Source organism: Anthonomus grandis, chromosome 19 (assembly GCF_022605725.1).
Source record: "Anthonomus grandis grandis chromosome 19, icAntGran1.3, whole genome shotgun sequence".
Taxonomy (NCBI): Eukaryota; Metazoa; Arthropoda; class Insecta; order Coleoptera; family Curculionidae; genus Anthonomus; species Anthonomus grandis.
The window spans coordinates 2,412,344-2,437,611 of record NC_065564.1 but is presented as its reverse complement, the minus strand read 5'-3'; the positions used below and the strand labels follow the sequence as shown (position 1 = coordinate 2,437,611).

General features: G+C 37.4%; 1 protein-coding gene across 8 annotated transcripts in view; it reads right to left on the bottom strand.

The window, feature by feature from the left end:
• Positions 1-476: 476 nt before the first annotated feature.
• Positions 477-25,268, bottom strand: part of LOC126747689 (uncharacterized) — a 30,026-nt gene continuing 5,234 nt past the window's right edge. For 2 of the 8 annotated variants that reach the window (XM_050456478.1, XM_050456475.1), the window contains exons 2-14: positions 16,778-16,992; positions 16,578-16,721; positions 16,361-16,522; positions 16,080-16,292; positions 15,672-16,017; positions 11,911-13,314; positions 11,622-11,855; positions 11,270-11,564; positions 10,096-10,295; positions 9,763-10,029; positions 1,531-1,977; positions 991-1,479; positions 632-873 (exon numbers count right to left, since the gene is read on the bottom strand). In XM_050456478.1, coding sequence (XP_050312435.1) covers positions 713-873; positions 991-1,479; positions 1,531-1,977; positions 9,763-10,029; positions 10,096-10,295; positions 11,270-11,564; positions 11,622-11,855; positions 11,911-13,314; positions 15,672-16,017; positions 16,080-16,292; positions 16,361-16,522; positions 16,578-16,721; positions 16,778-16,969 — 4,554 coding nt within the window. In that variant the 5' untranslated portion in view covers positions 16,970-16,992 and the 3' untranslated portion in view covers positions 632-712. Of the gene's footprint in view, positions 581-631; positions 1,480-1,530; positions 1,978-9,762; positions 10,030-10,095; positions 10,296-11,269; positions 11,565-11,621; positions 11,856-11,910; positions 13,315-15,671; positions 16,018-16,079; positions 16,293-16,360; positions 16,523-16,577; positions 16,722-16,777; positions 16,993-25,268 lie in introns of those variants that run through there. The other 6 variants (XM_050456483.1, XM_050456482.1, XM_050456480.1 and 3 more) reach the window with 6 other exon arrangements.

Sequence of the window (25,268 nt, the reverse complement as noted above, 5' to 3'; positions counted from 1 at the left end):
GTATAACGGTTTTTTAATAAACTAGGAGAAGCTAGGGTAAAACTGCTCAGATATTATTGGAGCAATGATTTTTCTTAATAAAATTAATTTTCTAATTAAAATATAAATATTATCTGCTTATAGGAATCACAACTAGTTACATCCCAAGAAACGTGATTGACGTTTAGCCTAAGACCATACTTTTATGAATATATGATCCTGAATTTTTTTTTGTATACAATTAACCAGTGGAAACGGGAGTAAAACGGGAACAACAAAACAACTATTTTCTTAATATAAATGACCCTGAAATATTTTTTTAAAGTGTAGAATGAGGATTTTTTAATTAACTAGAGGAAGTTAGGGTAAAACTGGTTAGATATCAATAGAGTAATGATTTTTTTTTATAAAATTTATTTTCCTGATTATTTTTTCATAAATTAGTGGAAACTAGAGTAAAACAGGACGAATCTTCACAAAAAACGAAGGCACACACGCATATTCAACTGAGATTTATTTTCAAAACAAAGATATATCACAACAATTTAGAATTCAATTATTTGAAAGTCCTTACAGCTAACAAAAAGGTCCTAAAATTCACCTAAAAAATAAAAGACATAATAAGGAAGAAAAAAACCAATATTTGTTCAATATAATATATATATATATCATATATAAATTTAATTCGTATTTATATAAATTATCCTACAATAAGTACCTAGATGCGTTCAGTTTACACGAATAACAATAAATTAACTAAAATTAATGGCAATACGGGAGAGATAGAGAGAAGCCATTTTGTTTCACTGGCATGTTTACAATCACGAAAGCATTGCTTAAAGGTGCGAATTGACCCATCGAGGACAGTCGACGTCACATTTTGACGTTTACGGCCTGTCAAAGTGAAGGCCAACTCATCATTATCATATCATAACCTACTTTGATGCGGTTTTACGGGGGATCGGACAGATTTAGTCGTAAACTGGAAAAAAAGCAGAAATTATTTCCTACCTCCGTCCGAATCCTCGAACTCCTCGGTCCACCTCAACTCCTGTTGCCTCCCGCCCTCCTGGGCGCTAATAAAAAAATCGTCGTCGAACGGATCGCTCTCCCTCCTAAAAATATTTACAGAGCCGGACTTTTTTAAATTGACGTGGTTCAGTAACCGTTTCCGACCGTTGGGGGGCGCTTTCAAGTTGGTGAACGAGTCGTCCTCCTCCTCCTCCTCTTCGTCATCGTCTTCATCCTCTTCCTCTTCGTGCAGATCCGGCTCCTCTTTGATGCTCGAGATGGCGCCACCGTTGTTGGGTTCAGAAAGAGGCGGCGGCGGGAGGTCGCTCTTGTCGCTTTTCGGGGAGAAATCGTCCTCGAAGGGGCTCCGCGGTTTCCCCTGGTAGTGCGGCGACAGTCTCGGCTCCTGAAACGACTCGCCGCGACGCTCCTTGAAGGATTTCTCTAGTCGCAGCTGCGATTTATCGAACAAACTTTGCTGACGTAAACCTACCAAAGAGAAAACCTTAGTTTCAGGCCCTCCCACCCTCGAAAACTGACCTTTCAAAGACCTATTGACGATTTGCACGGGTTCCGTTTCCGGTTTTTCGAAATTAAACTTACTTCCGACCTCGCGGATTATAGGACTCTCGTCCGACGGGACGAAATCGTTGTCGAACAACGATTTGGTCCTGAGGACGTTCCCTCCTCCTTTCCTGGGAGGCTGCTCGCCCTCCTTGTCTTTCAAGCCCTTTTTCCTGCCGACGCTCGGCGGTTTTTTCTCCACGTCAGCGCCGGCTAAAGGAGACTTTTTCGAGGAGGAGGAGGAGGGCATCTCCACGTAACCATCGGGTTCCATCGATTTACGCGACTTGGAACGGGTGGAGCGCGTTGCAACTAGGGCGGGTTCCGGTTTGTGCCGGTAGGGTTCGCTGTACTGCGAGTCTCGGCTTCGGGACCTGCGCGCTCCTTTCGTGTATCTTCGGTCCCTTTCGCCGTCACTGCCACCTAAACAAACCAACCTCACTTTTCCTTTCAAAGTATTCAGAGATTGGAGGGACACAAAGGCAACGATCACAGAGTATGTTTAAGTATTTTAAAAAAAAAAAACTAGATTACACGTGTTTCGTCCCTAAGGCATCATCAGATCTAAAAGTAGAAATCAACCCTGGTATAAAAAAACAACAATGCATAGACGCGAATTACAATATTAAAATACGACTTACCGGTAAAACTATTCATTTAACACCACAAACATTTCAGTTAGGAGTAGTTTCAGTAAGGAGCAATTGACCATCGACTCCGTAATTTGCAACCAGGCCTATAGTAGTAAGAGAAATCTCTACACCGCCTATGTCGATTGCAAGAAGGCCTTCGATTCTATCCCACATGAATGGCTTATTGATGTCCTTAGGATATATAAAATAGATGAACGCATTGTGACTCTACTGGAGAGCACAATGGCGATATGGAGAACAACTATGCATCTACAACTTCCTACTGGAGAGAGTATTGAGACAAACACAATACCGATCCGTAAGGGACTCTCTGAGTCCACTTTGGTTCTGTCTAGCCATGAATCCTCTATCATCTCGACTCAATTCCACCTCTTACGGCTTTGCTATTAAGAAGAATAGTAGGGAAATCGCAAGAGTCAATCATTTGCTCTATATGGACGATCTAAAGCTAATGGGTACCGCTAGTAATCAACTGGATCAGATGCTGAACATCGTGGAGGAATTCTCTGCTGATATCGGAATGAGGTTTGGGCTGGATAAGTGGCGTATTAACAACATTGTACGAGGAAAGATGCAGCCGGGATCCTTCGAGATGCAGGATGGCCAAACTATAGATGCCATGGAAGAGGGTGATACATACAAATACCTGGGAATGGTGCAGGCAGCGCGAATAGACCACCGAACAATGAAAGATATACTCACTGCTGAGTATACAACAAGAGTAAAGCACGTAGTGAAAACGAGCCTCAACAGTAAGAATCTATTTAAGGCGTTGAATACGTATGCCTGTACAGCACTAACATATTCCTTTGGAATTGTGGGATGGAGCAAGACGGACATCCAGAACTTGCAACGGAAGGCACGAACATTATTGACTAACGCTCAAAAACACCACCCTCGAAGTGCCACAGAAAGAACTACGCTACCAAGACATCAGGGAGCTAGAGGATTGGCAGACATTGGCAAACAGTTAGACCGACAAATTTCAGTTCCGAGAAATTTCTTTCATGAAAAGGCAAGATCGTCCGCTCTGCACCGTGCTATATGCGAGGTCGATGACTCTACACCTCTGAAACTGAAGAATCGCGAAATCGAAAGTCACCACGTCACTGATGAAGAAAAACATCGATCATGGGCACAAAAACCACTGCACGGGAGACCCGTCAACGAGGTTGGCCAGGGACATGTCGACACCAACGCGTCGAACTACTGGTTAACTTCGGGACAACTGTTTCCCGAAACGGAAGGTTTCCTCTTGGCCATACAAGACCAAGTTATTCCAACTAGAAACTACTTGAAGTGCATTATTTCGGATCCTTCAGTACAGAGTAGTGACAAATGTCGATATGGATGCCAAGTGACAGAATCCATCCAACACACAACGGGAGGATGTCAAACGTTTGCCCAAACTGAGTATAAGGCACGTCATGACTGCGTGGGAAAAATACTGCACCGAGAACTTGCAGTTAAACTGAACCTCTCGACGACGGACAAAGTTCCATATTACAATTATACTCCAGATCCAGTTCTTGAAAATGGCGAGTATAAATTGTACTAATGGGACCGAACTGTTCTCACCGACCAAAGAACTGTCAACAATAGACCAGTGGATAAGCGACTAAGGAGAACCACGCTGATTGACGTTGCTGGTACCTAATAACAATAACCTCCAAGGAAAATACAACGAAAAGATCATGAAATATCGAGATCTTGAAGGGCAAATCAGACGGCAATGGGAGATGGAGCATGTTCAAACAATTCCGACAATAATCTCGTCAACTGGACTTGATATCAAAAACCCTTGTAGAGAACCTCAAACAACTGGGACTAAGTGAGCACCACTACAAAAACATGCAAAAGCGGGGTACAGCGCGGGTCGTCAGAAAGTTCATGGGTACAGAAGACCGAACACCATCCAGGGCCCGACAACCTGGAAAGGGTCCCCTCAGAGCTTAATCCATTTGTTATCTTAGATATCTGGGATAAGTGAATGTTCCCCGTAAAACGGGAGTGTGATTGCCGCAAGGCAAAAATCTATAATAATAATAATTTACTTTATCAAGCTACAAAGCTTATTATAATATAGTAATTAATTACATAATAAAAACTCAACAAAGTTAAAAAAAAAAACAAAGAACACACTACGCACTCTCATGTCAATAAATAAAAATAAAAGAAATTAATAGTAGGTCTACGATATAAAAGATAAAAATTAAGCGATGAAACAAATGTTTTCAACGGTCTTTTAAACCGGTTCAAACCATCACAGTCCTTAGTATTAGCTGGTAATCTAATCTATTAAATTCAATGTTTTTTAATCAGAGTGGGACTACTTTTCACCATTTTTTCAAAGTTACAAAAATAGGTCATCTTCTGATAGTCATATTTTTTGTTTCTCAACTAGTTGGATGAAGCCGAGTATACTGGCATCTAGCTTCATCATTTCACTATAACTAGCCGCAAACCGCGTTGCCAAAGACAGCGATGCAGCTGAATTATGGCTGTCAGAGTGGGACTAGTTTTTTCATAACCTCACCTGACCATTTTTGGATTTCTTAGTGAAGACATCAAATTTGGACTTACTCGTATTTAAACTCAATTTGTTAAAAAACGGCCTGTTAAATAAATTATTTACGTCGTTATTAATATTTTTTTGTCAAGATTCTTACCATAGTTCTGCATTTTGCGAGCATATTTACCATATAAAAAAAAGAGGCATTTATTTCCAACAGGTTTGTTACCCAATTACAGGTAAGAATAAAAAAAAATTACCAAATTATGTATAAAAATTAAAATGCTTAACATTCTATGTACTTAAACAGACTATCTATATACATATATGACTTATATCGATACCAATATTCTAATAAGACGTATCCCACAAATTTCCGATTTTACGTTTTTTTACAAAAATGGTTTCAATTCGCTGTGTTCCTTCGAATTCTAATATAACGTAAAAATCATTTAACTAGAAATATTTGTTAGGCGCCTTTTCTAATATGTCGTAAATAAAACAGCTGATTTTTTTCTTTCTAATAGGTGGTATATACCACAGTCGCTCCATGGTTTTACTAAGTGAGTGTTGATAGTATATACTTTGTCTATACTTTGTTGCATTATTACAATTAAAAAGAGTATCTTAAGTGTCTATATTTTCAAAATGCCGAAGGTAAGTTACATTGTAATATCTATTATTTTCTTAACGCATTTAAATTTATTTATACTATAAAATTATAGTAACAATATTTGCCTTTTAAATAATTAGGTCATACACGTCGTATTGTAATTCTGAATAACCATGTTGGATACGACATATTTATAAAAATTACTGCTTAATACGACGTAACGATACCATGTATTTTGTGGCTTAGGTCGTATTAGAGCTATAAATAAATGTATTTGTATGGGTTTGTCTGAGCAAAATCTATAAGAATAATTTATAAAGCATTTTAAGCCAAATTATAAATAAAAAAAAATACTGTGACACCTATAGAAATTGAACGAAAAAGAATTTTTTTATTTAGAGTAAAACTGGTTATAGCTATTTATTTTTTTATTTTACCTTTAAAGTTTGTTATGGGTAGATATTGTAAGCCTTTTACTTAAACGGACTATTTGTTTTAAATCTCTAATAGAGTAGCAAAGATAATGACAATGGCTTTAAATCAAACCGAAACTATTACTAATGAACCCAAATTCATCAATGACGAAGTAAATATTAACGATATGATGTACAATGTGCCTTACGATTAGAAGTAATTAACGAAGTTGTCAATAACTTTTTTCAACACCCATTTGATAATCGCTGCGTGAACGTTGATTTTTTGGATTCCGCAGACATAATCTATGACAGTCTGCCAATAATCGACTTAAATAATACTATTGAAGCACCCCAAACGGATGAAATAGATGAAGATGACCCATCTCTATTGGAACTTAAAAGCAAGATTTGCCAAGCTAAAGATGTACAAGAGCCCAAAGATAATTTTGATTCCGAATTTATACGATGAACACGACTTAAATGAAGAACAAAATCAAAGTAACCCAGATGAAGATAACCCTGATAAAGAAAACTCGCATGAACATAACTCAGACGAAGATAATATCCCAAATAAAGATAGCCCAGGTTTAGTACAGTCTGAAGGTAAAATTTAACATCAGTAAAATACTAAAGATGGGAGAAAATTGTTGGGTAGAGGCCCAATAAATCTAAAATTTCTTGACTTAAATGTCGAGGTTTCGACTTCAGTAAAGTCATCCTCAGGACCCCTCGATGGAAACCAGATATTATAAGTTTTTTTATAATTAAAAAAAAATAAACATTTTAAATCCGTTTACCATTGTAGTGTCCTAAAGATAACTTGATAAAAGTCGAACGTCGATATTTAAATAAAGAAGCTTTACTTTTATTGGACCCCTATTCGAAAATCTTCTCCCATCATATTCGATTTTGGGTTGCAAAACCTATTTGAGAATCAATTTCTTTTTTTTTATAGATACAAAAATAGCTGAAAAAAGAAGGAAGAAAAAAGCTAATAAAGAATTATGGGATAAAAATTTCAACAAAAGAAAAAGAATGATGGGAGAAGAGTACATTGGATACACAAGATCTAAAGACGGGACAGTTAAACACGATACAAAAAGAAATAAAAGAATACTTGGACCTAAATGTATGTCGAGTTTTTGTAAAAAAGCAGCAAATCGTTTCTGCCACCTAATGTCAGAAGAAATCCGACAATCAGAAGAAATCCGGGAGTAAAATAGGCTTTACGTTTTGCACATAACTAATTACGTTGAAAGAAAAAGAAGTTACACAAAAAATCCATCCAGAAGACAAGGTTCCTTTCAGTACTATTTAAAAATTGAGGACGGAAAACACCAAGTGTGCAAGCAAACATTTCTTGGTACGCTAGGTATAAAAGAACGAATGGTTAGACACTGGGTTAATGAGGGATCAGTGTTTGGAACACAAAACAATCAGGAGGACATAAACAAAAATAAGACTAATAAAAAAAATACATCAGTACATTCAGTTGAACGAAATAAAAAGCTAGAACAGTTGCACCTATTTTTAGATAGTTTGCCTAAAATTGAAAGTCACTACTGCCGCAAAAAGTCAAACAAGTTATGTCTAGAGGAATATTTTAAATCAAAAACTGACGTATTTCAACTTTATAAAAACAAATGTCTAAACGAAGATGTGCTGCCCTTGTCAATGAGTACTTTTCTAAAAGAGTTTGACGAAATATATCTTGCATTGTTTAAGCCTAGAAAGGATCAGTGCGATTTATGCTGTGGATGCAAAATGAATCAGATTGACGAACATGTTTATCACAATCATATTTTAGCAAAAGATCATGCTCGAAAGGAAAAAGACTTCGACAAGAATAAAGCACAAGATCAGTCTATTTATTGCTTTACAATGGACGTACAGGCCGTCAAATTATGTCCTCAATTACAAGCAAGCTCCTTGTATTATAAAACAAAATTGCAGATACACAATTTTACCATCTACAACTTGTCAAGCCATGCATGCAAAAATTTCCTGTGGAATGAAACAGAAGGGGAATTATGTTGTTCAGTTTTTGTAACCTGCATCATCAAACAAAAGGCAGACAAAAAACCTATTATTTTATACTCGGACAGTTGCGGTTATCAAAATAAAAATGTCGTTCTGTCCAATGCATTGTCCTTTCTTGCAACAAAATTTAATATTGAGATTGAACAAAAATTTCTTGAGAAGGGTCACACTCAAATAAAGTGTGACTCTTCTCATAGCCTTATTGAATTGAAGGAAAAATATATTTTTCTACCTACAGACTACATTAATATTATAAAAGATGCCAGAAAAAACCCAATGCCTTTAGAAGTTGAATATTTAGACCACTCGTACTTTTTTAATTTTGACAACCCGAACTTGATGAGATATGACTCAATTCGCCCAGGAAAATTAAACAGTCCGTTAATAAAGGTGGCAGACTTAAGATGTCTAAAATATTTTAAAAAAATGATTCCAAAAGACATGCACAACTTTCACGACCTAATAAAATATTACGAAAAAAACATTTTTTCTTAAATGTTCCTCTATGTATCAGACAAATTTTAGAAGTTAAGAAATTCAAAAAGAAATTAAAATCACGTTTATTATCCAGGGCATATTATGGCCTCGACGATTTTTTTAATGATACCTTTTGACCCGTGCTCTGACATCATTTTAGTGTTTTAGTTTTCTTTCCTATTAAATATTTTAATTTACTTCCTCTAAATTCCGTTTTATTGACAGCTTTACTTATTTTTTAATCAAATTTATCAAAAAGATGCTTTTTTTTATTTTTTCAATTTGTTTTGTTATAATTAATTTTAGTAATGTGTGTAAATTTAATGGTAAAGTGTTTTAGATGTTACGTTTGTTTGAAATTTAAAGTGAATTTGGAATTTTTTAGTTTTTAGGATGCTTGTACACAAGATTACGTTTTTTCTTACGTAATATAGCACATTTTCTTTCTTTCTTTCATACTAAAAAGACTCTGCATCATGTATTTACTTTATACTTTCTATAATAGACCTTATAGTGTCAACAAAAATATCGAACCGTTCATGTAAATTATTATTAATATAATTCTGACACATTATATTAATAGGGGATTTACATAAAATAATCTGAAATGCCTACCATACCATTTTTATATACCATATACCATATCATTTATATACAAAATAAACAAAAATTGGCCCCAAAACTGCACCCTGTGGAACACCAAACGTGACATTAAGAGCTTGGGACAAACTATTCACAAATTTAACTCTATTACACAAATAGGATTTAAGCCAGTTTAAGACACCTCCATTCATTTCCAAACCTTCTAATTTATAAAGCAACATTGCTCTGTCAACATGCTCTTTTAAAATGTAAGAATACGCCTAGAACATAGTTATTATGACAATATAACTGATATATTCGTTGTAAAAATTAAGGACTTGTTCTTTTACAGAAACATCAAGGAGCTATTCGCAGACAGGCACAGTGTTAATAAGTCAAAACTCATTATATTTGTTGGTGTTTCATACTTTTGGAACAGGAATAACAGTAGACCGTTTCCAGGCACTTGGAAAGACACCGTTTTCTAAAGGAGTATTAATAATATTCAGGACACGGTCACGATATGTTAGAGAAGTCGGAGATCACAAGGGCTAAAAGGAGTTTTGTACTGTCTTCTGTAAATGATGTTTTTACCTCTGAACCCTATTTCATTTTTAACAATCTTAATCACAACCTGGATAGCACATAAGTTTAGACGCTTGCCTGCGAACCCGATAGTCCCTGGTTCAATTAACAACCGAGTATTTTATTTATAAATGTTTGTGGTGTTAACTGAATAGTTTTATCGATAAGTCGTATTTTAATGTTGTAATTTGTGTCTATGCTGATGATGCCTTAAGACGAAACACGTGTAATAGTTTTCTTTTTTAAATAGGCACTCTGACTTTGTGTCCCTCCAATCTTTGAGAAAAATCGACTACTTTTTTGAATTCGTTTTAAGTACTGAGCACCTACCGGTACCCAAATAGTGCCTGGACGATTTGATTTCCCCGGTTTTCCGGTCGGTTTCCGACGCGCTACTCGGACGCTGTTTCCAATTTTTTTTACTTAAATAATGCGGCGCCTCAGCCTCCGCATCGTAATCGAGCGGAAAATCCGAGACTTTCCGCTCGTTGTACTCGTCCTCCCAAGGCGAGTCCTGGGACTCCCTGCTGCCCCTGTTGCTGTACCGATGATGTTGATCCCGGTTGGATCTCTGTCTCGAGTACCGTACAGTCTTATCTAAAAATGTTCCCTCGCTCAATTCAAAACTGCCCAAAAAAGAAAAAAAAGACCCCGTTATCCCACCGTGCTCTCCTGCTTGCTCCCACGAGTCGGGACAGCACCATCTGCCGTCCTTGGACTCTTTAGGTTCCCGCGAACCCTCCCTACGTCGCCCCCGGTACCGCCTCTCATCTCCACCCCCCCATCTGTCACCCTTGTCGTTAAGGTCCTTTGAACCGTGCCGCTGGAAATAGGCACCTCGGGAGCGATGCTCCTCGTCGTACCTAAATTGCAGCGGCAAAATAGTGAACAAAATTTTTAAAAGAGGGACGTCTGCTTCCAGGATAATACGAAATAATCAGACCAGATATATTCGAAGGAAAATGTTCCTTATTAGTTTAGCAGGGCGCTTTCGGCGTAAGAGCCGTCGTCAGTGCTATTGCAGTTTGTATATACAGGGTTGCTCAAAAATAAATTCAATGAAAGCACCTTTTCTTATTTCATTTTTGAATTTCGCGTGGAATTCTACGTGTGTTTCATGCATCACGTCATCTACCTAAAGTCAACAGTTATCGAAAAAAAAGACGATTCATGGAACAAATTAAAAAAGATCAAAAATTAAATTAAATGTTTAAAATGGTTGCCATTCACGACTTGACAATATCCAAGGCGATCAATAAACTCTCGTAGCACATTTTCGATCATTTCCCGTCAGTTACGGCGCGCACTTCTCTCTTTCAAGGCCTCTCACAAACACTTCGACTTGAAATAACCCCACAAAAAAAAGTCCATTGGTGTTAGATCAGGCGACCTAGCAGGCCATTCGATCGGTCCTCTCCGTCCTATCCACCAATTGGCAAAGGTTTCATCAAAAAATGTACGCACATAGTACGGAGGAGCACCATCTTGCTACCAAATTAGTTCTTCGTCAGGATAGTCTGGGTCTAATGGATTTGGAAACAAAGCTAGTCATGCTGAAACTAATTCAAATTGGAGAAAATCGAGATACACTTGTCCCGTTAAAGTCTGTTCAAAGAAAACTGTACCTATTACTCTTCCGCGCACTATTCCACACCCCACATTTAGTTTTTGAGGGTGTGTTCACCTGCATCATCCAGGCAATGTATATAAAACAAAAAAAATCACGTTGCACTCAATTTTCAGTTAGCACTGATGACGGCTAATGATACTAATAAACATTTTGCCCCGAATATATCTGGTTTGAATTTTTCCCGCGAAAAATCTCGTTCGAACTCACTCGTAATCGTCTTCGTCGTCGTCCCAGCTGTCGGCCGTCGTCGGTCGATCTCGTCGATCGAACGAGTGACCGCGACGACCCCAACCGCGTCGACGCGGCTCCTCCTCCCACGGACTGACGTCACGCGAACTGGACGAATGACCGCCCTGCTGTTGCCACGTGGCTTGCGGCTGTTGTTGCTGCTGCTGCGAAGACGGCTGCGGAAGTTGTTTACGTCTGCGCGGACGCTCGTAGCACTCGTAGTACTCCTCCTCGTACGAGTCGGTCGAGCGTCGATTGGCCGGATAGTAAGAACCTTTTTTTTTTTAATGAATGAATAATTAGGAAATTGCGAGATAAGAGACCGGCCTACCCTCCGGATCGGCCGAGGTGTCCCACCAGTCCTCCTGATTTAGTGCCCGGTTGGTTTGTTTTTTGCGCCTCTCCGTGGGTTTTTGTTCGGTTTTCCAGTCGATCGGCGAACGGTTGCCGAACTCTTTGGAGTCGCTCGACCAAGGAGAGACTCCCTCCTCACTTTGGGCGGTCATTAGGTTGTCTTTGGCCTCGGAGGGTACACTTGGTTGGTCGAAAATGGCCCAAGACTCACCTGGAACAACGGGGAGGCTCCAGGGTAAAGCTCATTTGGCAAGCCCCGAACTTACCCGTGGGATCCAGATTTTTCTTGGGTATATCCGAATTGCTTCCGGTATTATCCACTTCCGGGGAGCTGCCGCTCAACACATCCGATAGCGATCCGGAATTTAGTCGCGCGTTGCTCTGGATCAGCTCAGTGATGGCACTGGGAACGGGACTCTTCATCACCGGCGACCTCGCGGGCGACTTTTCCGGCGTTTTATACTCAATAATCGACCCGTTCTCTTTATTTAATAAATTAATCTTGACCTCCTCACTTTTCGCGTCTCGCTCGTTCACGCTCTGTTGCCGAATTTCAATTTCAACAATATCCCGGAGGGCCGCGTATTTATCATCCGCGGGCGCATTCTGGAGTTCCTCCTTCTCCTCCTTGATTTCCTCCGGTTCGGTGTCGATTTTCGTTTGTTTGATCTCCTCCTGTAACTCCCTGAAGACGGCGTAACGGTCATAAGAGCTCTCACTTGTCACCGCATTGTTATTATTATTATTATTGAAATTGGCGGCGAAATCTGCTTGGAACCCGTCGCTCTGCTGCTCCAGCTGGCTCTGGGTCTTAATGAAACTCGACAAGTAGCTCGTCAATTGCACCAGAGTCATATTGCTCAGTTTATGCGGTGGGATTTTCAGTTTGGTCGCTAACTCGTTCAAGCCGCTCAAGGTGAGTTGACTCAGAGTCATATCAAGACCGTCCAAGGAGCTCTCGCCCGCCACAGTGTTCGTTACGACCGGTTTCGACTCCAACAGAGACGCCACAGTCACCTCCACCTTTTTACTTCTGTGAGGTGGTGGAGGTAACAAGGTGCCCCCCTCGGGTGGGAAAGAGATGGGAGTCAAATAGTCCTCGTCGCTGGAGTTTTGCTGCTTCCTCGGCCGTTCCGGAGGCAACGAGTCGTCGAACTTCAATTTTCTTTGAGGAAGCGGCAGCGGCGGACCGTTAAATTGCTCCTTGACGCTCTCAAGGTATTCGGATTCTTCGGAGTGAGGAGGCCGAGGGGGAGGTTTTAGCACGATGTCCCCTTGTTTCTTAGGGGGCAAAGGAGGGGGCTCCAGGATGACCGCAGCAGGTCTCGGAGGTGGTTCCGGAGCCCCCTCCGATTCAGAGGAGAGTTTTTGTTCGAAATTCACTTGTTTCGGAGACTTTGAGAGTAAACTGAGTTCTTTGAGGGCGAACTCCGTTTCGAAGGGGTCTTGTTTTGTGAAATCCGAGCCTGCGAACGGGTCGTCTTTGACAAATGGGTCCTCCCCGAAGGGATCCGAGGAAAATACGCTTGTGTTCGTGTAAATTTGCGGTTTTAGGACTGTATCTGATGTAGTCGGTGCGGTCGCCAGCTCGTTGAGCGCTTTTTTAGGGGGGTTTTTCAACTCTTTAAAGAAATGTTTCTTATCAATATATGGCTTACTTCTACCGGTACCTATGGGTAAAATAAAATACTTGTTTACGTCGATTTTGAGGGTTACTGAACACTACTCTACTACGAACGAAAACTTGCAGCAACAAAACAAACTCGGTAAAAACACTTTTTTTTTTAAATTATTATTTTATTTTACCACAGATAGTCGTGACAGTTTGGAAGATTCGATTAATTGAGGACCGTTTGTTTTTAAACTACTAAATAAAGAATTTTTTTAATTTGAGATCTGCAATATTGCTTTATTTTAATTCAGGAAATTTAATAAGCAACTACCACTAAATGGGAGCAGATAAGTAGAGACAATTTTTATGATATAAACTTTAGTATAAGGTTACAAACATTGAACAATAACGCAGTTTTCAAAAAACTCGACCAGTTTTTGTTGAAGATACTTTTTTCTAAATTTCCCTATGTGTCATATTCCATTATTATACTATAAGATATTCACGTGTACGACAGTACAGTAAACCCACAATAAAACATGGAGGTGGTAATGTGATGGTACGGTAATGTTTTTCTGGCAAAGGTCTTGGCCCACCAGTGAAGATGTGTCCAATATTATTTAAACATCGTAAGAAATAATATGAACCCATATGCTGAAGATAATTTACCGTTAATTTAGACATTTCAACATCCCCAGCACACATTGTAAAAAATCTCTTGACCTCTCAACAAATTCGGGTTTTGAAGTGGCCACCTCAAAGTCCGGACCTGAATACTATTGAGAACTTGTGGGAGCACGTAGAGAGAACAGTTAGACAATTAAATCCTAATGAATTCCATAATAAAGACGATTTACTCCAAGCCTGGAATGGAATTTCTGAGATATTATTCACAATTTTCTTGAATCCATGCCAAGACGATGTGCTGACGATGATATAAGGAATAAAGGTTATGCCACAAAGTATTGATGTTTTTATTTTTTTATTTTCTATACAATAGTGTGAAATATAGCTATATTTACTAAAAAATATTTGAATAAACCTAAGTACCTATATTTAACGATAGTCATGTATGGTGTGTTGCTTGGGATGCCATAGTCTGTATAAGTGGTACCAACTCTACAGACCACTGCCTCATTTATTTTCTGATATCTAAGGGACACGAGCTTCAGTTATTTTAAAAGGAAGTTTTTTCTTCTAAATCTTCTCTTGGCACTAAAATTTCCTCTCGATTCTAATACTGTTCTTCAACTCCACCAAAAACACTATCTGTGGTCGTGAAACTGTGATCCTTTATAGGGAAAAAATTACGAATTTCACATCATCTTGGAATTTTCCAAAAAGGTGCCAAAAACAGTCCACATTATGTTGTTCTTGTTATGGAAACAGCAAGAGCCTGAATTTTCAACTTTACTAATATAATGTAACAACCCAGAAGTTGTTTCGTTACATCCCTGATTATCTCTTGTTCGCCTCAAACCTTGATGATGCACAAAACCCAGTCAAGAGATCAAAGATCAGAAAGTCAGGAAAAATTTAAGAGTACGAAATCAACACATCTCGTGAGAGTGTTCGTCTCTCGATACATTTTTACAAACTCCTAGTTTATTTATTCATATACAGTTCACATTTAAAGTACAAAATGCTCCTAGTTACGCTGATAATCTACTAGTAATTTTTCTACAAACCCCTAGTTTTATTTTCCATTTATACCTTTTTACATATACAAGTACAGCATTCAAGACTTATGAACATTTTTCACACAACCCTACATTTTTTACTACGCACTCCTACTTTTTTTCCGGAGCGTTTTATTTTTAAAGATACAATTACGGACTCACAGTTATTTTAATAATGGGACTTTTAAGGTCACTTTCTTGATAGCGATTTTTCTTAGAAATCCGAAATTGTCTTTCCTCTTTTGTGAGGTGCGCATTTAAATTAATCTCTATTTTATTTCAAACGGCCCTAAACTAACACACTGCATTTTTTAATAAAAATATTTGGCCTGCATTACTTTTCGAGTTTTCAAGTAAACCACGTAGTCATCGAGCTTCAAACAAAAAAAAGGCAAGGAATTGTCCTTTAAATCTTTTGAATTTATCGCGTTTTCAGGTATCTGACACCAGCGGGCATTGAACTTCCATCTGGAGTATAATAACTCTTTTTCGGTAAAAATGTACTTACTTGGTTTAAAAAAAAACAGTCCTCAATTATGCAGCAGATTGAACGTTTCGGAAGCATGCAACTGCTATATCATCTAGATAACTTAACGGACCTACCTACAAGTTCACCAGATCTAAATCCAATCAGACCGTTCAAATGATTCGTTAGCGGTATGAGGAGGCAAAAAGGGGAAACTCAAAAAAGCAAAGAAGCGTGACCAACTCACCTAGGCACCAAGCAGAAACTCACCTAAAGGATCCAGCTCGGTAAACACATCGAACTGGGACATAATTTCCTGTTTGGTCGCCTCGTGTTTTTCGTCTTTCGTAGGCTCAGTGGTGGGGATTATAGCAGACGGTTCCTCAAAAATGCTGTTACCGAACGAGGCATTGAACCAGTCTCCGCTACTGGGTTCCTCGTGGGAGCCCTGAAAATCCCTAGAAAACGAGAACTCTTGGTTCGTTTTGGCGCTAAACAGTGAATCGGAAGCGCTATCCACACTGGCCGCCGTATTCGGTGGGGTTTTATTGGAACTTTCCGAGATCCGATTGGTGCGATCTCGACCCGAGGAGGGAGGCGGAGGCAGAATCAGCTTCTGAATGCAATACAAATACCTCAATATGCACCCCCCAAGTCAGCCCTTTTCGCTTTACTTACGCTAGTGGGATAACTGATAAAGCTATCGCCAAAAGGGTCGTCCTTGGACCCAAAAGGGTCCGAAGGGGTGATCCTTTCCATTTGGTTCAATCCCTGTTGCAAACTGTTCAGTTCTAGCTCGAGATCGACCAAATCCGCCACTGCCGTACCGCTATTTTTACTATCCAAAGTGCTGGTCGCACCTTTGGATTCTATTTTGGTCTTTTCCGAGGGCTAGAATCGAGAAAATGCTTGTTAACGAGACCCCAGTCGGGGGGAGACCGAAATACCGCTGCACGTACCCAAGTTTTCTTTCTTCTTACCTTGGAGCTCGCGTGGGGATTCTCCGAAAAAAGGGGCGAGGTGGGCAAATAGTTTTTTTCCAAGTGTTGCTTCGCAAGTTCGATCTCTTTCTTTTTTAAGGCGAACACCACTTGAAAAAGATCCCTCATGGCTATGACCACCTAAAAAAAATTCCTTGACTAGCTAGGAGACTAGCAGGGGGCATGGATAGCCTACCTGACTAGCAGCCTTATCAGTTTTAATGCCAAAGAACCTATGACCAGTGTCGGGAGACCCGAAAATATACCCGAAAGCCCTCGAGTCCGTCATATCTTGGGCGATAAAAGAGATTTTATGCACCGGATGGTGATAGAGACAATCCTAAAACGGATCTTAAGTCGTGATAAGAGAGACACACACATGCAGAATGTACGCACCCCAGTTTTCTCATCTCGTAACCTCAACCCATCCAGGGCGATATTGACTGTGATTCTTTGCTTGTGCTCCCCAGCAGCCCTTATGGCCATTTTAAGGTCGCACAGGGCCTCCTGGCACATCCGATCTCCACGTGCCTCGGACACCTCCAAGATTCCGATGAGTTTCGCTTTGAAACTCACCCCGTCACCCATGAATCTCGTCGTTTCGTTTTTAACTAGAGATAAGTTTGTTTCAGTGATAATGAGCAGATTCAGTGGGAAAATTAGTGCAAAACTGGATGTTATGGAACGGGGTATATGATGGTAAAAGTGATATAATTTCCAAAAAAACAATGAAAAAATTGCCTAGAAAAAAGAAGCTAAGTACCAAGTTGTCTAACGAGTTTCGTCCAATCAATACTGTTCCTATATATAAATAGGTCTTAAAAGTATGTCTCCGGTCCTGTGATAACAACCCAATTATAGATCCTAACCAATCTGGCTTTTGTGAATGCCATTCTTGTGAATCCGTTGTATAATTTTTGTTCAAGCAAATTGACTCTGGGAATTATCTGTTGGTTGTTTTTAGATTTTAAAAGGGCATTTAATCGAAATATATCGTTAGATCAGTTAGAGCTCGTAGGAATCGAGCGTAACGCTTTAAAATGTCGCAACGTGTGAAGTCTATGTCATAAACTGTAAATGTCAACGTCGGTGTGTCCCAAGGAACTGTTTGTTCTTCTAGGTCAATAATAGTTTATGTTTATTATACATAAATGATATGGTTAAGATGGCTTACAAATCAAATACTATTTTATTTGCTGATGATACTATGCTCTATATAGTTAGTAAAAATCTACAGCAAATGGTTTGTGAAATGAACATTACGAAAACATTATAAAGAACTTTAATTTATTTATCTTTGACGAAGGAAGACTTATTGACATTGAGAGTGTATAAGTGTTATAAGTGTTCCTATAGATGAACAGAAATTAGTTTTAAGACCATCACAATATATACAAAATTAGGGTTAGACCCTTCATTTAAAAACTACAATTTAGGAAACCATATTTCCTAACAGGCTGCCAAGTTTCAGCTCTAATTTCAAAGAAAAAGTTCAAATTTAGGCCACTTTTGGTTTTTTCAACTTGGCAAATTCTGCTTTTCGGGGTCAACTCTTTTTCTATTAGGGTTAGAGTCTTGATTTAAAAACTACCAATTAGGAAACCATATTTCCTAACATGCTGCCAAGTTTCAGCTCTGAATTCAAAGAAAAAGTGAAAATTTAGGCCACTTTTGGTTTTTTCCACTTGAAAAATTTTGCTTTTCGGGGTCAACTTTTTTTCTATTAGGGTTAGAGTCTTGATTTAAAAACTACCAATTAGGAAACCATATTTTCTCACATGCTGCCAAGTTTCAGCTCTGAATTCGAAGAAAAAGTGCAAATTTAGGCCACTTTTGGTATTTTCCACTTGAAAAATCTTGCTTTTCGGGGTCAACTTTTTTTCCACATTAGGGTTAGAGTCTTGATTTAAAAACTACCAATTAGGAAACCATATTTCCTAACATGCTGCCAAGTTTCAGCTCTGAATTCAAAGAAAAAGTGCAAATTTAGGCCACTTTTGGTTTTTTCCACTTGAAAAATTTTGCTTTTCAGGGTCAACTTTTTTTCTATTAGGGTTAGAGTCTTGATTTAAAAACTACCAATTAGGAAACCATATTTCCTAACATGCTGCCAAGTTTCAGCTCTGAATTCAAAGAAAAAGTTCAAATTTAGGCCACTTTTGGTTTTTTCAACTTGGCAAATTCTGCTTTTTGGGGTGAAATTTTTTCTATTAGGGTTAGAGTCTTGATTTAAAAACTACCAATTAGGAAACCATATTTCCTAACATGCTGCCAAGTTTCAGCTCTGAATTCAAAGAAAAAGTGCAAATTTAGGCCACTTTTGGTTTTTTCCACTTGAAAATTTTTGGTTTTTGGGGGTCAACTTTTTTTCCATTAGGGTTAGAGTCTTGATTTAAAAACTACCAATTAGGAAACCATATTTCCTAACATGCTGCCAAGTTTCAGCTCTGAATTCAAAGAAAAAGTGCAAATTTAGGCCACTTTTGGTTTTTTCAACTTGGCAAATTCTGCTTTTTGGGGTGAAATTTTTTCTATTAGGGTTAGAGTCTTGATTTAAAAACTACCAATTAGGAAACCATATTTCCTAACATGCTGCCAAGTTTCAGCTCTGAATTCAAAGAAAAAGTGTAAATTTAGGCCACTTTTGGTTTTTTCAACTTGGAAAATTTTGCTTTTCGGGGTGAAATTTTTTTCCATTAGGGTTAGAGTCTTGATTTAAAAACTACCAATTAGGAAACCATATTTGCTAACATGCTGCCAAGTTTCAGCTCTAAATTCGAAAAAAAAGTGCAAATTTAGGCCACTTTTGGTATTTTCCACTTGAAAAATCTTGCTTTTCGGGGTCAACTTTTTTTCTATTAGGGTTAGAGTCTTGATTTAAAAACTACCAATTAGGAAACCATATTTCCTAACATGCTGCCAAGTTTCAGCTCTGAATTCAAAGAAAAAGTGCAAATTTAGGCCACTTTTGGTTTTTTCCACTTGAAAAATTTTGCTTTTCAGGGTCAACTTTTTTTCTATTAGGGTTAGAGTCTTGATTTAAAAACTACCAATTAGGAGACCCTATTTCCTAACATGCTGCCAAGTTTCAGCTCTGAATTCAAAGAAAAAGTGCAAATTTAGGCCACTTTTGGTTTTTTCCACTTGAAAAATTTTGCTTTTCAGGGTCAACTTTTTTTCTATTAGGGTTAGAGTCTTGATTTAAAAACTACCAATTAGGAAACCATATTTCCTAACATGCTGCCAAGTTTCAGCTCTGAATTCAAAGAAAAAGTGCAAATTTAGGCCACTTTTGGTTTTTTCCACTTGAAAAATTTTGCTTTTCAGGGTCAACTTTTTTTCTATTAGGGTTAGAGTCTTGATTTAAAAACTACCAATTAGGAAACCATATTTCCTAACATGCTGCCAAGTTTCAGCTCTGAATTCAAAGAAAAAGTGCAAATTTAGGACACTTTTGGTTTTTTCAACTTGGAAAATTTTGCTTTTCGGGGTGAAATTTTTTTCCATTAGGGTTAGAGTCTTGATTTAAAAACTACCAATTAGGAAACCATATTTTCTCACATGCTGCCAAGTTTCAGCTCTGAATTCGAAGAAAAAGTGCAAATTTAGGCCACTTTTGGTATTTTCCACTTGAAAAATCTTGCTTTTCGGGGTCAACTTTTTTTCCATTAGGGTTAGAGTCTTGATTTAAAAACTACCAATTAGGAAACCATATTTCCTAACATGCTGCCAAGTTTCAGCTCTGAATTCAAAGAAAAAGTGTAAATTTAGGCCACTTTTGGTTTTTTCAACTTGGAAAATTTTGCTTTTCGGGGTCAACTTTTTTTCTATTAGGGTTAGAGTCTTGATTTAAAAACTACCAATTAGGAAACCATATTTCCTAACATGCTGCCAAGTTTCAGCTCTGAATTCAAAGAAAAAGTGTAAATTTAGGCCACTTTTGGTTTTTTCAACTTGGAAAATTTTGCTTTTCGGGGTCAACTTTTTTTCTATTAGGGTTAGAGTCTTGATTTAAAAACTACCAATTAGGAAACCATATTTCCTAACATGCTGCCAAGTTTCAGCTCTGAATTCAAAGAAAAAGTGCAAATTTAGGCCACTTTTAGTTTTTCAACTTGGAAAATTTTGCTTTTTGGGGTGAAATTTTTTTCTATTAGGGTTCGAGTCTTGATTTAAAAACTGTCAATTAGGAAACCATATTTCCTAACACGCTGCCAAGTTTCAGCTCTGAATTCAAAGAAAAAGTGCAAATTTAGGACACTTTTGGTTTTTTCAACTTGGAAAATTTTGCTTTTCGGGGTGAAATTTTTTTCCATTAGGGTTAGAGTCTTGATTTAAAAACTACCAATTAGGAAACCATATTTCCTAACATACTGCCAAGTTTCAGCTCTGAATTCAAAGAAAAAGTGCAAATTTAGGCCACTTTTGGTTTTTTCAACTTGGAAAATTTTGCTTTTCAGGGTGAATTTTTTTTCCATTAGGGTTAGAGTCTTGATTTAAAAACTACCAATTAGGAAACCATATTTCCTAACATGCTGCCAAGTTTCAGCTCTGAATTCAAAGAAAAAGTGCAAATTTAGGCCACTTTTGGTTTTTTCAACTTGGCAAATTCTGCTTTTTGGGGTGAAATTTTTTCTATTAGGGTTAGAGTCTTGATTTAAAAACTACCAATTAGGAAACCATATTTCCTAACATGCTGCCAAGTTTCAGCTCTGAATTCAAAGAAAAAGTGTAAATTTAGGCCACTTTTGGTTTTTTCAACTTGGAAAATTTTGCTTTTCGGGGTGAAATTTTTTTCCATTGGGGTTAGAGTCTTGATTTAAAAACTACCAATTAGGAAACCATATTTGCTAACATGCTGCCAAGTTTCAGCTCTAAATTCGAAAAAAAAGTGCAAATTTAGGCCACTTTTGGTATTTTCCACTTGAAAAATCTTGCTTTTCGGGGTCAACTTTTTTTCTATTAGGGTTAGAGTCTTGATTTAAAAACTACCAATTAGGAGACCCTATTTCCTAACATGCTGCCAAGTTTCAGCCCTGAATTCAAAGAAAAAGTGCAAATTTAGGCCACTTTTGGTTTTTTCAACTTGGAAAATTTTGCTTTTCAGGGTGAATTTTTTTTCCATTAGGGTTAGAGTCTTGATTTAAAAACTACCAATTAGGAAACCATATTTCCTAACATGCTGCCAAGTTTCAGCTCTGAATTCAAAGAAAAAGTGTAAATTTAGGCCACTTTTGGTTTTTTCAACTTGGAAAATTTTGCTTTTCAGGGTGAATTTTTTTTCCATTAGGGTTAGAGTCTTGATTTAAAAACTACCAATTAGGAAACCATATTTCCTAACATGCTGCCAAGTTTCAGCTCTGAATTCAAAGAAAAAGTGCAAATTTAGGCCACTTTTGGTTTTTTTCCACTTGAAAAATTTTGCTTTTCAGGGTCAACTTTTTTTCTATTAGGGTTAGAGTCTTGATTTAAAAACTACCAATTAGGAGACCCTATTTCTTAACATGCTGCCAAGTTTCAGCTCTGAATTCAAAGAAAAAGTGCAAATTTAGGCCACTTTTGGTTTTTTCCACTTGAAAAATTTTGCTTTTCAGGGTCAACTTTTTTTCTATTAGGGTTAGAGTCTTGATTTAAAAACTACCAATTAGGAAACCATATTTCCTAACATGCTGCCAAGTTTCAGCTCTAAATTCAAAGAAAAAGTTCAAATTTAGGCCACTTTTGGTTTTTTCAACTTGGCAAATTCTGCTTTTTGGGGTGAAATTTTTTCTATTAGGGTTAGAGTCTTGATTTAAAAACTACCAATTAGGAAACCATATTTCCTAACATGCTGCCAAGTTTCAGCTCTGAATTCAAAGAAAAAGTGCAAATTTAGGCCACTTTTGGTTTTTTCCACTTGAAAATTTTTGGTTTTTGGGGGTCAACTTTTTTTCCATTAGGGTTAGAGTCTTGATTTAAAAACTACCAATTAGGAAACCATATTTCCTAACATGCTGCCAAGTTTCAGCTCTGAATTCAAAGAAAAAGTGCAAATTTAGGCCACTTTTGGTTTTTTCAACTTGGCAAATTCTGCTTTTTGGGGTGAAATTTTTTCTATTAGGGTTAGAGTCTTGATTTAAAAACTACCAATTAGGAAACCATATTTCCTAACATGCTGCCAAGTTTCAGCTCTGAATTCAAAGAAAAAGTGTAAATTTAGGCCACTTTTGGTTTTTTCAACTTGGAAAATTTTGCTTTTCGGGGTGAAATTTTTTTCCATTAGGGTTAGAGTCTTGATTTAAAAACTACCAATTAGGAAACCATATTTGCTAACATGCTGCCAAGTTTCAGCTCTAAATTCGAAAAAAAAGTGCAAATTTAGGCCACTTTTGGTATTTTCCACTTGAAAAATCTTGCTTTTCGGGGTCAACTTTTTTTCTATTAGGGTTAGAGTCTTGATTTAAAAACTACCAATTAGGAAACCATATTTCCTAACATGCTGCCAAGTTTCAGCTCTGAATTCAAAGAAAAAGTGCAAATTTAGGCCACTTTTGGTTTTTTCCACTTGAAAAATTTTGCTTTTCAGGGTCAACTTTTTTTCTATTAGGGTTAGAGTCTTGATTTAAAAACTACCAATTAGGAGACCCTATTTCCTAACATGCTGCCAAGTTTCAGCTCTGAATTCGAAGAAAAAGTGCAAATTTAGGCCACTTTTGGTTTTTTCAACTTGGAAAATTTTGCTTTTCGGGGTCAACTTTTTTTCTATTAGGGTTAGAGTCTTGATTTAAAAACTACCAATTAGGAAACCATATTTCCTAACATGCTGCCAAGTTTCAGCTCTGAATTCAAAGAAAAAGTGTAAATTTAGGCCACTTTTGGTTTTTTCAACTTGGAAAATTTTGCTTTTCGGGGTGAAATTTTTTTCCATTAGGGTTAGAGTCTTGATTTAAAAACTACCAATTAGGAAACCATATTTGCTAACATGCTGCCAAGTTTCAGCTCTAAATTCGAAAAAAAAGTGCAAATTTAGGCCACTTTTGGTATTTTCCACTTGAAAAATCTTGCTTTTCGGGGTCAACTTTTTTTCTATTAGGGTTAGAGTCTTGATTTAAAAACTACCAATTAGGAGACCCTATTTCCTAACATGCTGCCAAGTTTCAGCTCTGAATTCAAAGAAAAAGTGCAAATTTAGGCCACTTTTGGTTTTTTCAACTTGGAAAATTTTGCTTTTCAGGGTGAATTTTTTTTCCATTAGGGTTAGAGTCTTGATTTAAAAACTACCAATTAGGAAACCATATTTCCTAACATGCTGCCAAGTTTCAGCTCTGAATTCAAAGAAAAAGTGCAAATTTAGGCCACTTTTGGTTTTTTCCACTTGAAAAATTTTGCTTTTCAGGGTCAACTTTTTTTCTATTAGGGTTAGAGTCTTGATTTAAAAACTACCAATTAGGAGACCCTATTTCCTAACATGCTGCCAAGTTTCAGCTCTGAATTCAAAGAAAAAGTGCAAATTTAGGCCACTTTTGGTTTTTTCCACTTGAAAAATTTTGCTTTTCAGGGTCAACTTTTTTTCTATTAGGGTTAGAGTCTTGATTTAAAAACTACCAATTAGGAAACCATATTTCCTAACATGCTGCCAAGTTTCAGCTCTAAATTCAAAGAAAAAGTTCAAATTTAGGCCACTTTTGGTTTTTTCAACTTGGCAAATTCTGCTTTTTGGGGTGAAATTTTTTCTATTAGGGTTAGAGTCTTGATTTAAAAACTACCAATTAGGAAACCATATTTCCTAACATGCTGCCAAGTTTCAGCTCTGAATTCAAAGAAAAAGTGCAAATTTAGGCCACTTTTGGTTTTTTCCACTTGAAAATTTTTGGTTTTTGGGGGTCAACTTTTTTTCCATTAGGGTTAGAGTCTTGATTTAAAAACTACCAATTAGGAAACCATATTTCCTAACATGCTGCCAAGTTTCAGCTCTGAATTCAAAGAAAAAGTGCAAATTTAGGCCACTTTTGGTTTTTTCAACTTGGCAAATTCTGCTTTTTGGGGTGAAATTTTTTCTATTAGGGTTAGAGTCTTGATTTAAAAACTACCAATTAGGAAACCATATTTCCTAACATGCTGCCAAGTTTCAGCTCTGAATTCAAAGAAAAAGTGTAAATTTAGGCCACTTTTGGTTTTTTCAACTTGGAAAATTTTGCTTTTCGGGGTGAAATTTTTTTCCATTAGGGTTAGAGTCTTGATTTAAAAACTACCAATTAGGAAACCATATTTGCTAACATGCTGCCAAGTTTCAGCTCTAAATTCGAAAAAAAAGTGCAAATTTAGGCCACTTTTGGTATTTTCCACTTGAAAAATCTTGCTTTTCGGGGTCAACTTTTTTTCTATTAGGGTTAGAGTCTTGATTTAAAAACTACCAATTAGGAAACCATATTTCCTAACATGCTGCCAAGTTTCAGCTCTGAATTCAAAGAAAAAGTGCAAATTTAGGCCACTTTTGGTTTTTTCCACTTGAAAAATTTTGCTTTTCAGGGTCAACTTTTTTTCTATTAGGGTTAGAGTCTTGATTTAAAAACTACCAATTAGGAGACCCTATTTCCTAACATGCTGCCAAGTTTCAGCTCTGAATTCGAAGAAAAAGTGCAAATTTAGGCCACTTTTGGTTTTTTCAACTTGGAAAATTTTGCTTTTCGGGGTCAACTTTTTTTCTATTAGGGTTAGAGTCTTGATTTAAAAACTACCAATTAGGAAACCATATTTCCTAACACGCTGCCAAGTTTCAGCTCTGAATTCAAAGAAAAAGTGCAAATTTAGGCCACTTTTGGTTTTTTCAACTTGGAAAATTTTGCTTTTCGGGGTCAACTTTTTTTCTATTAGGGTTAGAGTCTTGATTTAAAAACTACCAATTAGG